This window comes from Tachypleus tridentatus, chromosome 7 (genome assembly GCF_004210375.1).
Source record: "Tachypleus tridentatus isolate NWPU-2018 chromosome 7, ASM421037v1, whole genome shotgun sequence".
Classification (NCBI taxonomy): domain Eukaryota; kingdom Metazoa; phylum Arthropoda; class Merostomata; order Xiphosura; family Limulidae; genus Tachypleus; species Tachypleus tridentatus.
This window is the reverse complement of record NC_134831.1, coordinates 22,861,008-22,876,329: the sequence shown is the minus strand read 5'-3', so window position 1 is coordinate 22,876,329 and position 15,322 is coordinate 22,861,008. Positions and strand designations below refer to the sequence as shown.

Here is a 15,322-nt window from a genome sequence, read left to right as displayed (position 1 = left end):
ATTTTAAAAATCACTCAAGCATTATGATCTCCTTTACTAGTAGGCCAGCTGTATAATTTACAGAATGTTTTTATGACATTTATTACTAAAAGCAGTCAGTCATTCATTTTAAATAAACTTTAAAGAGGATAAGAATCAACAACAAACTTACTTTTGACATTTAAAGTAATTTCCGAGGTTATAAAGGTTAATTGGGTTCAAATTGGAAAATTTTGGAATTTTTCTATAGTTATCATTTGTTTGTGCATAATTAAAAAAACAAACTCACCGATTAGAAGACCAACAAAATACATTAAGGAGTGACAAGCATTTGAAATTGCCTTGACATGTATAGAAAATAAGAACAGAAAATACATTTGTTTCAAAATGACATTATCAACATCATGTTTTTATGTAATTTTTACTTTAGTTCAACTTTTGCACATAGTTTGACCTTCTGGCACATATTTCTTAAAAATGGCCCATATGAGCAAGATGAAAAGGTGATTTAGCAGATTAGGTTATTCTAAGTAGAAAAATTGTTTCACAGTTATCTTCTGAAATGTGCTATTCATACCAAATTTTGTGTAACATTTTGTATTATTACATGTGGCTTCTGTATATGTATGTTATTTTCAAAAGATTAAGCTCGATAGCAATGTGTTAATCTATCATACCACTAAATCAGCCTTGGTATACACAGATGGTGAGAGCTGTAACGTGTGTTCTCTACAAATATTCAGGGCTAGAACACGTTGCAGCTGCAAGTTGGAATGCATCTCATGTCTTTTTAATATATTTTTTAAGATCTGTATTTGACTTGTAGCCATGTGTGATCAATTTTACCCAGACATCTGAGACGGAAGTTTCTGGTCCTCTTAGTAGAATTACCTTCTGAATGTAATAGTTCTTTCCACAGCCAGCATATTAGTATTGTTGCATCAACAGTGAATCATAAAACCATTGATAGTGTTGTCTGGACTGTACATAGTCATTTTGTTCGTACTTCTTGATGATGTTTTATGTTACGATAATGTCAGTTTTCTGAGTATCATTAATACCAGTCGTATGGTTAGCTGGATGAAACATCTAGAAGAATACCTCAAATCTGGTGACATGAAGTAAGACCCATCCATGTATACTTTGGGATCACAATTGTTTGAAACAGTTTATACATTTTTTAGAAGCATTGGAACCTGTAAAGTGCTGACATATTGAAGCAATAAAATAAAGTTACTCTTAAAAACAGAACATTGTAACAGAAACAAGTTTATTTAGCAACTGTGCTTCATCAGGCTTTACATGAAAATGATTATTAAGTTTTTTGTATAGTTAGTGGTCACTGTTTTTTTGAGCAGGATATCCTCCACGCTTTCTGTGATGCAAGGGCAAGAGGACCTGTTATATGTTACTACTAATATGTAAAATGTTTTATCGACTGTGTTTGTGTATGGATGTGGTACCAATACTGTGCTCTGTACAAAGAAAGAAAAGTATTGTTGCTTTAGTTTATTCTCTGCTTTTCTTCCACATCATGCTTGATGACACTGCACAACAAAGTTTTTGCTTCTTGAACTCTGTTGGGTGTTCCTTATAGATTTTTGGCTGCTGATCACGAAAATTACATCCAGATTTGCCCATCATATATCATTTCATATTTTGTCGTGTTTTTTCTTATATTTGTGTCCAAAAATTTTCGTTTCTGCAAGAGACCTATGAACAATGTTTTGTGCAGTCTAGGCATGTCCAGGCATAAAAATTGGGACTTATGAAGAATTTCGGAAAGCAATGAACAAAGAAGACTAAGGTTTTCGTTATTTAAGACAAGAATAACTGAGGCCAAGATCAAAGAGGGCATTTTTGTTGGCCCTCAGATTATATATGTTATGAGTGACAAGCAGTTTCAAGATCTGTTAGTTGGGCCAGAAAAGATTGCCTGGAAAGCCTTCAAAGATGTTGTTGACAATTTTTTTGACAATTACAGAGCCCCACATTACATTTAACTGGTAGACAAACTTCTCAAAGCATACAAAACAATGAAGTGCAACATGTTACTCAGGATTCATTTCCTTCACTCACACTTGGACTTCTTCCTCGCAAATCTTGGTGCTGTCAGTTGTGAACACGGTGAAAGGTTTCACTAAGACATTGCTACAATGGAAAAACGATATCAGGGCAACTGGAATCCATCAATGCTTGCTGACTACTGTTGGACACTGCAACATGATGCACCGGAAATTGAATACAAACGAAAATCAAGAGCTAAACACTTTTAATTAAGTTGAACATAATAGCATATTAGAAACATAAATGCAATTAAATATGTTATTGCTGGTAAACAGTTAACTTTCTATTTCTCAGAGTTCCTATGTGATGAAGAAAAACCAAAACTATGTTTGTGCATACCCACAAAACTTTTTAAAAAAATTGTTGTGCAGTGTTAGTGAGTGATGTAACTTTTGATTTCATTTTCAGTTTAATGTTCAGCCATTTTGTTATTCTAGTATATTCCTATTAATGTTTATTTTTTCTTAAGTTTAGTTTAACTTTTATAATTTCTTTTATCTTCTAAGTACTGCTGTTTTAAACACATAAAAATATAAAATGCTATAGTGTTAAATAGAGCTGGACAAATAATGGAGCTTGCTAATCAGTTAATTGCAGAGTTTTTCAATCCATTATTGTTTACAAGACTTAGATAGTTCAAATAATTGAAAATAATGATTTAAAATCATGATTTTGATTAGTTTATTATTTTCATGAAACTGAACAACTTGAATTAGTTGAAAATAATTATTAGAAATTTTAATGACAATATTTAAGTTTCTTGGATAGGTGGAAGAAAAAACAGTAATAATAAAAAAATTATTTTGATTAATCTGTTATTTTATGTGACATAAATTGATGTAATCATATAGGGTTATTAGTTAATCAAGTTAATCACCTAATTTTAGTGTTAAATTAAAAAATCTGGAAACTTCAGAAGCTAGAAAACCTAATATGATAAAAATCACTACAGATGGATGTGCATAATGGATATTGCAGCAGAGGTGTGTAAAAATAACGCTTTAAACATACCTTTTGTGCCTCAAAATTCACAAACTAGTGTTTGGTTTGTTGCTGAAACTTATCTTTTAAATAAGGATTTTTTAATTTTTTTAACCTCAAAATAATACATCTTTAGCAATATTTTTTTTCAAATTGTGGAGAGATGTATTATGAAATTATAAAAGGTTTGATTTAGTTTTATGGTTTTTATTCTCTTCAGAATCTTTATTGAACTTTAAAGAAAAATATTTTGGAATAAATATTGACATGTTACTAATAGCAATACCAGTAATTTTCATCAAAACTATTTAAAACAATTCAAATAAGGGTTAAATTAGAAATATATTTCATCCATGTTAAAAACTGAAAATTTATAAAGAAGTACAAATAATGGTCAGTTGATATAACTAAAATATTTTATATTTTCCCAACTTTTTAGATGTATTTGTTGATAAAATTGTAAATTTTTCAGCAAAGTTATAGTAGAGGAATCCCTTCCATATCTGATGCCTGACTGTTTTGTTGACAAAGTTTGCTTTGTGGCGATGAACTGTAAGTAAAACTCATTTATGAATTCATTTCATCATTTGGGAAGAAAGGTTATTGTATTTTTTTAAGCACCTAAAAGGGAACTATTTTTATTAAAGGTATTTACTAAAACATGGGTAATCTAAGTTGTTTTTTAACAGTTTACTTTTGTTCTTATTGTTGAGTGTTAAGCCTTGTAAAATAGTATTTGACCTTTGGTGACAATTTTCACAACTCAACCCCTTCCCCCTCAGTGAATTTTATGATGTAAAAAACTGGATTTTGATACCCAGAGTTGACACAACACAGATAAACCATTGTGTTGTTTTGTGGTTAACTACAAACAAATAAGGAAATTTATACATATGAGGCACAGAGAAAAACTCAAGGTTCATAAAACAAAAGCATTTATTTATAATTTATGAAAGTAACATTTATGCTCATTACTTTGTAAAAGAAAAAAATCTCACTACTTTTGCTCATAAACATTACTTTAATAATTGACTTTATTTCTTTTCAGTTCCTTAAAACATTGTTAATAACATTCTACAATTTTAAATCATAGCTAAATTATTCATAGATTACATTAATTTTGTTCAATTGAAGTAACATATGACATGGCAAGATCTGGATGAGATTGATGTAAAATATTTTAATATTAGTAGAATGTAAGTTGAGTTTAACTATTTAGTCGAATGATACATATTACATAGTATGGTTATTTCCAGTTTAAAGTTAAGTTTTATTTGCAAGAAGTTTACAAGACTTTCTATCATGCATTTATATTGTATCTTTTTTTTAACTTGGGCTGTATTTTTGATGATTTAAGGCTTCTGCATTACACTTGTATGGTTCTTGAAACTGTTCATTTTAGACAAATAGGTTCTCTCCACACAACAGCCTCCTTGCTTTGACCTAAAGTTCAGCTATCATAACATACTTTATGCAGGTAATCTTTGTGGAGTACTGTTGAAACAACATTTTGTATATCATCCATTCTCTCACTCATACATCTACTTTTGACTTGTAAGTTAGTTGACTAATTCTAAACTGTACTGGTTGCTCCATTCAATTACAGATGTAGGCCTTTAACTGTTTAGGCTGCACTTAGTGTATTGTGTTTAGTTTTCATTCCTTTGTTTTAGGAAGGACATTGAGTTGCTATAAATCACATAATTTGTTCTATTTTGGAAAAGAAATGATCAAGGGTAGTATTATTAAGGTATTAAGAATTATTAACAGTTGAAATATTGTATATTTTTGTTCAGAATTCTGAGAACAAGATATTATAGATTTCGTATTTCCGAAATATCAGACACATCTGAAGTTAAGTTTAGTAGGACAGTAACTCTATGAAACAAATTACCATCTAGAGTGATAAGGGTCCACAGTTGTACAGGAATTTAAGAAAAAGAAGAGTATTTAGGAGGTAAGAGCTGAATTTAGTGCTTGCTTTATTTTGTGAAGAAGGTTGTGAATCAGGACATCATTGATGGGACTGAAAGCCATTTGTTGCCACAAAAATATAAAAATCAAAATCCAGTGTTATGTTCATGCATTCAACAAATTGTAAATATCTTTTTTGTGAAGAAGACCTTATTGTTGGACTGTTCATTTTACATTTAAAACAAGAGTTGTTATTTACATAACTGTGAGGTAAGAGTGTTAAATTTACATATTTTTTTTAGAGGCAGAGATTTTTTTGCAGGTTTGTTTGCATACTGTATAAATCATGCATTGTGTAATTCACAAGATGGTGATTGTTATGTTGTGGTTTTCTATTATTTGAACCTTTTTGAAATTTTTTTACTGTTAGTTAGTGAAAGTAAAAGTCAAGTTAGGTTGGGTAATAGCAAGTTTAGCCATAAAGTGTGTATAGTGACAACTTTTTAAAGTGTAATAATTGCAGGTTGTATTGGAATAACAAAGTAGAGAAGAATAACTTATCTTGGCAATTGGGTTCTAAAATAACTGAACCAGCCTGTATGGACCTTTGACATAAAGGAGAATTATTTAAGACTCTGGATACAACTGTGGTAACCCATGGTGTAGCATAAGTGAATTTATCACTGGTTATGTTGTGATAACAGAGTAGATGAGAATAATATATCTTGTCAGTGGATGTTGTAAAGTAATTGAACCTGCCTGTGTGGATTTTGATGAAAAAGCTACAATTATTTAAAAGTTCTGGATATAAGTATGAAAACCAATAGTGTAACAAGTTTTTGTACATACATTTGGCTTGTTTTAAATACATTACTTTGGAACAAGTGGAGTCTGTAATCTATTTATTGCCAACAAGTCACAGATAGCTACTGTAAGGAATCAAGCCCATACATCCTTATGCATAAAACCTGACAAAAGTGTTGTGTATATCTTTCTCCACTTTCTCTTTAATATTTTGAGAATGTTTTTCCTTTGTTTCAAACATTTCCTCTTAAAATGAAAAACAAAAAAAGGTTTTTCAAGGACATTGAACTTAGGTGTAATGTTCTGTGCTGTACAGTAAACATACAAGGTTTTGTGTTTTTGTTTTGGATATTCACTTAATGCTACACAAGGACTGATGCACAAGCCTTTATTATTTTGAATAGATAGACTAAAAGAAAGCCAGTTAGTTAACAGCATCCACCACTAACTCTTCAGCAGCTCTAATTGAATAATGGGATTTGACTGTTGCTGTTTTAATGCACTCAAAAGGCAATTTTGTGGTAATGGAATGCATATCATGGTCCCATGGGCTCACAGTGAAAAACACCACTAGGAAATCCTGTCTAATACAGAAGTTGAATACATTGTAAGAAAACAACTTTAAAGCCTCACTACATTGCTGAAATTCATGTAGCCACATGTGATCATGTTGTATCTGATATTCCTGCACCATGATGTTAAGTGCAACACAGTGTCCTTTGTAAAAGCTCCACTCTTAGACTATTATGTCCAAAGAACACCATGTAATTCCATATTGTTTTCATAATCCATATAAGATACAAGGACAATAGTTTCACAGCACTTACTTAACATTCTTGCTGCAGGATTGGTTGAATTGACCATGTTCATGACCCCAAACTGGCCTTTATAATTTTCATATTATACCTTTGAATATGTACCTTTATTAAGTTCTGCAAGCTTTCAGTAAGCATTAAAGGAATTCTGAGACAAAAAAAAAAGAGAATTTTTCAATGAAGTATTTTCACTAAAAATTTCTCAGTGAATATAGGGAATAATAGTACTGGCTGCTTCAAGTTCAAAGTGATTTTCATATTTAGATTAAAAATACTTTTCTTTATCTCAAAATTGTCAGATTTTATTTGCATAATCTCTTTAAAAAAAACCTAAATAAATTTCCAGCAGTTTTTTTCCAGTACATTTCCATATTTTTCCCTCCCCTAATTCTATATGAGATTGATCGATTTGACTGATCTTGTAACCACCATAACAAAATATGAAATAAAAATCAATTTCCCTTGTTTTTCTTTCTAAAATGGCTTTAGAGTGTAACATGATATTGCATTTTTATCCTAAGTAGCTTGAAACGTATAACAGTATACATCCGTTGCTACTTACATCTTATTGTTTTTTTGCCCTTTGAACTTTGTCTATCTTATCCTACCACACAAGTTGTCAATCATTTAGTGAATGTGTTGCTTGCATTACTTTATCAAATTAGATAAGGCATGGGTTACTTGAGTCTACCTTGTGAAAAAAATATTATTTTTATCTTTATTTTACATTCTAACTGGATTTAACTTAAAAAGTTTCTAATTTTTACATTACAGTTACTTTTATAGCAATAAATAAAGAATACACAGGAAAACAATATATATATTATACTTACCTAAGTCTTTCTTTTTTGCTATTGACTGTTGATGAAACTTAACCCTACTTATACTAACTGTGTGACTGCAATAAATGTTTTATTTAATCAGATAATACATCTTAAAACACAGAATAATAACTTGTAAAAAATTAGACAATGTTCTATAAATCGTAATTTTTCTGGGTTTTTTTAACTATGTGATAAGAGCCGTTAAATGTTCAATGAAGCACAATAATGATTTCCTGGGGATAAACTTTGAACTGGATATGAAATAATTATAAGCAGTTGTCTGCCGAGAAAACAGCATAATGTGATACGTCATTTGAAAGAATGAAACATTGGCTTTCTATTGGTTATTAGTAATGCAATAGTAAATGTCAAAGAGAACTATTGGCAACTTGTGAAAGAAGGATGTGACTGGCAGACGTGGCAAGTGGGGTCTAATTTTCTGTTTTATGGCTCTTGAACAGTATGTCTTTATAAAGAATAACATGAATACTCATTTCATTCTCTAGCTGCTTGAGGTGTGGAATGGTGGTTAAACAGAAGGTATGACTGGAATCCTTTTTTCTGTGAACCCTTACTCTGCTGCTCATTTTCAGATGGACATTCTTCTTGAATAAGTTGTGGAAACTTGCCTGTTACATAACATCACAATTTGCTTACCACATCTAGGGTACAAGTCTCTTTCTGAGTAGTTCTTAAAAATTAATTTGATCCATATTCTTTTGTTTTTTAATTCTAGTATGTGACAACAATCACAAAAATGAAAGATTAATAAAGACTGAAACAATTCATTATGTTGTCTTGATAAAAGACCTAATGCATCTATAGTTGAAACATATGGTCACTGGTCAATAGACAATGATTATAAGATATACATATATTAGTTTAATAAAAACTTAAAACTTCAATAGATAAAATGTTTCAGATTTGATGTTTAAGGCTTATAGTTGGTTATTTAACACTGTAACACAAAATGAATACAGAAATTTTTCAATTTTTTAAAAACTCAATGTAACAATTTTTTGGCTGACACTGCAGTTAAAATCATCAGATTTAGCATTATTATTAGTATGCATGATTTAAAATAAAAAGTGTTACAAAAACCAGATAAGTGACATGAGGAATAAGAAGAAATAATACCTGTGGTCAAGTGATTGTTGAGTACATATATTGTATATTACATAAGCACTGGAGGAAATCCTAGAACATTTTAACAACAATTTTAAAACCAGTGTTTTAAGAGTAATTAATTAATATTAACATAATCAACATTCTAATCTGTAAATAAATGTACATGAAATATGAAAATTAGAAATATAAAGAATTCAATAAGCAGGGCTGAATATAAACTGTACCATAATGAATAAGGTTTGTAAAGAACAGTCACTAAGTAAATGTGGTATTAATGTGTTATATTAGACCAAAGTGTTTGAGTATTGTGATATCCAAAGTAATGGTCTGTACATTGAAAATATGAATGTTATTATTTTTATTACATTCTTGTAATGTCTCTGTTGTTAATTTGGTTTTGAGTAACAGGACTCATGATTCAGTGCATTTAGTTTTTCATAACTGTGTGTACTTTGGCATTTTAATGTGCATCCTATAACTTTTGTATGATATTTTATTACATGACAGGCTGTAAAACACATCTTTTTGTCTTCTTCAACATAGTAAGTTCTACTTCTGAGGTATCAGTACCACTTTAAATGTTATATTTTACCCATACTTGTTAAGGACTTACCAGATTTTTCTGCATATACATACAGTAAAAGTATGCAGTTCTTTGGAGGATTGTTTTGTTTGCCCTATGTTAAGGTTTTAACTTGTTGGTTATTATTTCTTATTGCTCATTTGATGAGATGTTTAGGATTGCAGTTAACTTTATTATTACAAGTCAATATTATTTTTTTTTTTTACAAGTCAATTAATTCTTTTTGTTTTGTGTTCTAAGACATTATATACATTTTTGTCCTCTTTGCTGATCTCCAAAGTATTCCAGGTGGATCAAATATACTGTTATCTGTTAGTCTGTTTAAATCCAGAAAGAAATATTAATCTGTTCAATGAATTGAATTGACTGGTATTGAAATATTTAAAATTAGGTATAGTTTCAGTTCTTTTATGTACAAAACTATATATATTTAGTATTTATTTACTTTTCATATATATGTGAAAAAATCAACTTTTTCAAACTTTTTTTTTCTCTTAGGACTTTATTGTTGTAATTTTTGTATTTTTAAATAGTTGTGTTTGAAAAAGTTGATTTTTTCACATATATATGAAAAGTAAATACTTGCTTATACTTCATGACACAAGTAATGCATGAAGTGAGATAATACTTTATTAGAATAACTGAAATGTTACCTTCAAAATAAGGTAGCTCCTAAAACAAAAGTGTATAAATTACCATTTGACTATGCATTAATAAAGTAGTAACTTTTTTACCCATAAGATTAAAAAAAGGTATTGTTTTCTTCTCTAATGCCTTTTAACCACAAAATAACTGAGATCCATAAATAGTTTTAAGAGCAAAAAGTGCTTTGGCCATAGAAATATTTTTAACAAGCATGCATGTGTATACACACTTTTCCCATATAATAGAATGGCAAAAACCATGTTCCAAAACTTGCTATGCAATTAAACCAAAGTATTTACAATGATAGTATGTTTTGTAATGTATTTATTCTTGTGCTAATATTTCAGCATCTATGGTGAATTCTTATAGTTTTGGTATAGACAGAGTGATTGACTGTGGAGATCTTTATGGATGTCCAGTTTTCTATGGGGATCTGCAGGTACGAACAGAGGTTATTTAAAGGTGGTAATTTATTTAAACTACTGTGATATTCAGTTGACTTTTTGTATTTACATACATATGTTTTTATTGAAGTATATTTTGGAATCAAGTGATAATGTAAGATTTCTCTGTTGACTGCTCTTTATAAAACAGTTATGTAGTATTTCATTAAGTTATATCAGATCATCCCATTAACCAGTAAGCTTGTTGTTATGCCAGTACTTTATGCTCATTTTAATTACGATAAAGGGAATGTACAAAGTAAGAATATTTTTGTTTTTCAGCTTTTACACAGTAATTTTACTCTCCACAACTTGTGAAATACTTGTTATTTGGCAATAATTTTAATTGCACTATTTAAAAAAAATGTATTTTATGTATTAAAAGCAAATATCAGTATCCAGGTTCTCTGTTTCACTAACTTATCATGTAAATGAATATTCAAAAATATTTGTAATGGATGTGCATGCAAGAAATAACAAATACTATGAACAGCCTGTCATTGTAATATGGATCTGTATACCTAATTGGTACAAAACTAATTTGTGATTTAATTTCACAAACACAATGAAAGGAATATCTGTTATTCAATTTTCTTGTGTTATGAAATAAAAATATTCAAGAAGCATATGAAAGAAAGTCAAGAAATACCCTTTCTTATTGGGTATACTTCACATTTCACTGAAATATTACATTTTATTGACTTGCTTTTGTGGTTCTCTTGATGGTTTTGAGTGATAAAATGTTTTTTATTTGTACTTGATATAGTAAACTTTTTACAGCTATTTAAAGAGATTGGTGCAATGTTGAAGAAAATATTACAGGGAGTGTTTTAATAGGTTCCCTTGAAATTTCATACATCAGCTTGGGGTCAGTGTCAATTGTATGAATTATATATTAGTTAGGTATTTGTATGCTGGAGAATAAGGCATTTAAAATATTTCAATACAGCACTTCCCTCCACTTACAAAATTAGCTTTTACTATTTTTTCTCCCTTCATTTTCTGAACTATTTTCGTAACGCATATCACAAGTTTACCCGACTTTACTGGTATCAAAGATTCCAACCTGTATCTCATGCACTTCTTCGTACATCATCTCTATACCAATAGGAGAGCACTACTCTGACATGATGCACATAACTTCCTCTATAAGCCTCTACCAAACCATCATTTCTTGTTTGACAATGCTTGAGTTCAGGGATCCTTTTTTATTTATTACTTTTAGAAGTAGTTTAACTTAATTTAGCTTATTTCAGTTTTTTTTTCCCCACTTTATTCTTAATAGTAGATAAATTACCCATTTTGCTATGACAAATTTTGCTTGTTTGTTTAGTATCAAATATTAATTCTGAGGTAAACATTACCACTTCAAATACATTTCATTTGTCTGATACTATATTTCAGGCCACAGCTGCAGGTGACTCATTGGGGGATGTATTGGCCTTTATTCACAGAAAGACTGATCATCATATGAGACAACTTTTGTCTCCCACTGTTGCCCCTCTTCCTCCTGAGCCTTTCAAGCTTGGCTAGGCTAACAAGGATTTTGATCATTTGTTTTCCTTTTAGAGTTTGCTATGCCTTCTCAAACCCTACCCAAGGATTCTGTTAGGCCCTGATCAGCTTTCTTGGATTTCATTTCTTAAGTATGTGATATTTTGTCTATTGCTTCTATTTATTAAGACCCATGTCTTTCCCTATTATATGATTCTGCCGACTAACTTTATTTATTTTTTCCCCTGTCTCCTGATATTCAAGATCATACTGAGCATTTCACCTTTCAGTGAATGGCATTAGTATGCCTCATCCCCCACAGGCTCTTATCATAAGGTGGACTGTCCATATCTTGATTAACAATTGTTGGGTTCAGTTCTGCATGTTTGGGGGAGTTGGACTCAAATATCTTGTTTATCTTAACAATGCCTAGTAATCCTGTCTTCATCTTATTCTGATGACTCTCATGTGGTACCTCTTCTTAATCCATCTTCTTTCTTAGGCACTTCACAGGAACCCTGAGTCATGCTCTTCCTCCTCAATTCCATGTTGACCCACTTGTCATTTTCAACTTCAGTCGTGTAAACCTGGTTTCTTTATTGTTGGGACCTTTTGGGTTGTGATGCTGTGTTGTCCCAGACTCATCTCCCAACTACTTATCTACAGGACATTTGGATGGCTACATTTTTGAGATGTTTTGTTTTACACAATCCAAGAGTATTTGGAGTCAAGGGTAGCTTTGGTTCAAGATGGCCTGTTTGTCTTTCTCAAAGCATCATTTCTTGTCTCCTGACCCTACCTTTCCCAGCCCTTGCCTTTTCCTTCTTTCTGCAGTGCCACTGTTGGTTTTCATGATGATGCATGGTATGCTAACAACAGTCCCAGTGTGCTTGGGTCTGTTGGAAGCTCAGCTATTGTTCATCAGTGGAATCCTTTCATCTCCATTGTTTGGGTTCACCAAGTTTTGTTAGAGGGATTCATCATATCTCATCTTACCCTTTTTCTCATGTCCCATGTTCCTGTTTTATTTTCTCCTCAGAATTCTGTGTCATGTCAGTACCTGTCCAAGGTGATGCAAAACCTTCTCACACAACAGGCTATCGAACCTACTTCTTCTGTCCCATCTAAATCTATGAAATCCTACTTTACACTTTGGTGGGCTTTTTTCTCCAGGTTTTTGGATAACCATGATACATGTCTCCAATGCTTATCTGCATATTATCATATTGAAGTGTTCTCATCCTTATCTTCTGTCTTTGGAGCTGTACATTTTTGTCAGGTAGTGCAAATATTCACTCTACATTTGCATGTCTTGCTTTTGCTCTTTAACTTTTACATGAACAACTGGCTTCTTTGTGCTTATTATGAACAGCAATCAGCCTGTCATACTTGTCAGCTCCTTTTTCAAGCTGCTCAGATGGGCTGGTTGATCAACATGGAGATGCCTGCCTTCATTTTACCCAGTACTTCGGTCATATGGGTGTTTTCTTCAACATCTCACCCATCAAATTGAGACACAACTTTCTCTTCTCTGGCTCTGTTCTATGGAACTTGCTGTTCAAAATACTGTAGCTGTTCCTTCACTTTCTGCTCATGAAGTATTATCATCTTTGGGGATGTGGTGTTCTGTGATTCCTCTCACATCCCTTGACCAGGTTCATATACGTTTCCTTCAGTGGGTTCTCCACAACTAATAGATCCTTGTTTGGGATCCCTTAGATGCTTCTATCACCCTTCCTTCCTACATTGTGGACAATCTCCAGTTGTGGTTGGACAAAGCCTATGTATTGATGTCCCACATTCTCCTCCATAGCCAGATTTACATCTGTTTACAGATGCACCCCATCAGGATTGGTGTGTGTGGGTCAATCACTAGGAGGCTTTGAGCCATAGGTCTGTGGGGCATGTTCATTTTTTTATCAACATCCTTGAACTCCTTACAGTTCTTCAGACTTTGGATCACTTTCTTCCCACTTACAGGGATCATTTTTGTCATGATCCATTCAGATAATTCGATTACCAAGGTGGTGCCCAGTCAAGATCCCCATATTTTCTAACATTGGATCTTTTCTTTTGGCCCACTAACATCAAATTTGTTTGATGGTGTGTCACGTAATAGATGCTTTCAGCCTTGAGATGAATTGTCTTTTCCCAACACGAGTAGGTTACCCATAGGAGTGGTTCTTTCATCACCTTGCTTTTTTTTGGTAATTTTGAAATCAGGTGGGGTATTCCTTGTATCAATGGATTTGCCATCACCCTTAATCACCTTTGTTTTGGTCTCTGATTCCCCATTATTGGGCTTTTGCTTTAGATGCCTTCAGCCAGGATTGGTCTAATAAATTCCCTTATTTTTATCTTCATATCTCATTATTTCATTAGGTAGTTTCCTTCATCTTTACCACTTCATCCAAAGTCCTTCTGAATGTTTCTTCCTGGTCCACACAGCCATGGTTTCTTCAGTTACTCCAGTTGCAGTTGTTCCCTCCCATATCTCCTCTTTTATTTCCCAACTTTTTTAATCAACCCCAGTTGCCAGTTCTGCATCATGCACTTCACATCTTGCTTTTGATCAGTCCCTGGCAAGGAGATTCAGTTTTTCACATCAGGTGGCATTTCATTTAGCTCATTCCATTCATTCTTCATTCATGGTTGTATATCAGTGGAAATGAAATGTATATTTCACCTAGGTTCCTGGCTTAGGATATTCCAGCTTCTCGTCCTACTGTTGCTGGTATCTCCGTGTCTCTTACATGGTTTTTTTTTTAGAAGGGATGTTTAGTCTCCTTGATGTCAAGTTATTGGGTAGGTCTATCCCATACTTTCCATTTTTCAAGTTAATGCAGGGTCTTTCTTTCCCCTGTAATTGTGACTGTTTAGTGTGCTACATGCTGTGCCATTCTGTGAAATTACATCAATTTAATTGAACGTTGCAATTTTAATGTAATTTCATCCCATTGTAGCGTAACCTTTTGCAGTGTAATCTTTTGTTTTAAAGATGGCTTTAGGACATGCCTAAAAGGAGGGAGAAAAGAAGTAATATACAAATACCAATTATCTTACTCTATGGTTGTATATATTTTATCTCTGTAAATTTTTTAATTTGTCTAATTCTGAAACATTCTTAATCTGGTTAAGGTTACATGTCAGATTCAGCCTTAGATGTTACTTTTTGTAGCTTGTCTGGTCAAAGAACTTGTCAGCTTTTCAATGGGATGGTTAAAGTGTGACTAACCTGACCTTGTGTATTGGCAAAGCTTTGTGAATGTGATAGACACCAGATATTTTGGCATTCTAATGTCTTTTTTGTACTGGTCAGTAACAGAGAGTCTGAGTATTGTGAATGACATTTTAGCACATTCACATCAGATTTATTCCAACTTTTGAGGGAAAAAGTTTGTTTTCTGATCTGTGAGGGAACCAGAACTCACTTTGAAGTTATGTTTATTTTGTTCTGTTAGTGTTTGCTGTTATTGCCTATAAGTTCAATATATCTTTTTTGTTTTCCTTGTTAGACACAGATAACTTCCATTGTTTGTTTTACATTTTGACTTTAGTGCCTTCTAGTAGTCTTTAATTAGCATGATCAGTCAGTACCTTTCATTTCACATGCAAAAAAAATCAATATACTTGCTCTTCCATATA

General features: G+C 32.0%; 1 protein-coding gene across 2 annotated transcripts in view; it reads left to right on the top strand.

Annotated features, from left to right (window-relative positions):
• The window catches only part of LOC143255296 (centromere protein M-like), a 47,940-nt gene that overhangs the window by 26,889 nt on the left and 5,729 nt on the right, over positions 1 to 15,322 (top strand). For both annotated transcript variants that reach the window (XR_013030528.1, XM_076510743.1), the window contains exons 4-5: positions 3,500 to 3,579; positions 10,088 to 10,179. Coding sequence is in view for 1 of the 2 variants with exons in the window: in XM_076510743.1 (XP_076366858.1) it covers positions 3,500 to 3,579; positions 10,088 to 10,179 (172 nt within the window). In the remaining variant the exon portion in view is untranslated. The remainder of the gene's footprint in view (positions 1 to 3,499; positions 3,580 to 10,087; positions 10,180 to 15,322) is intronic.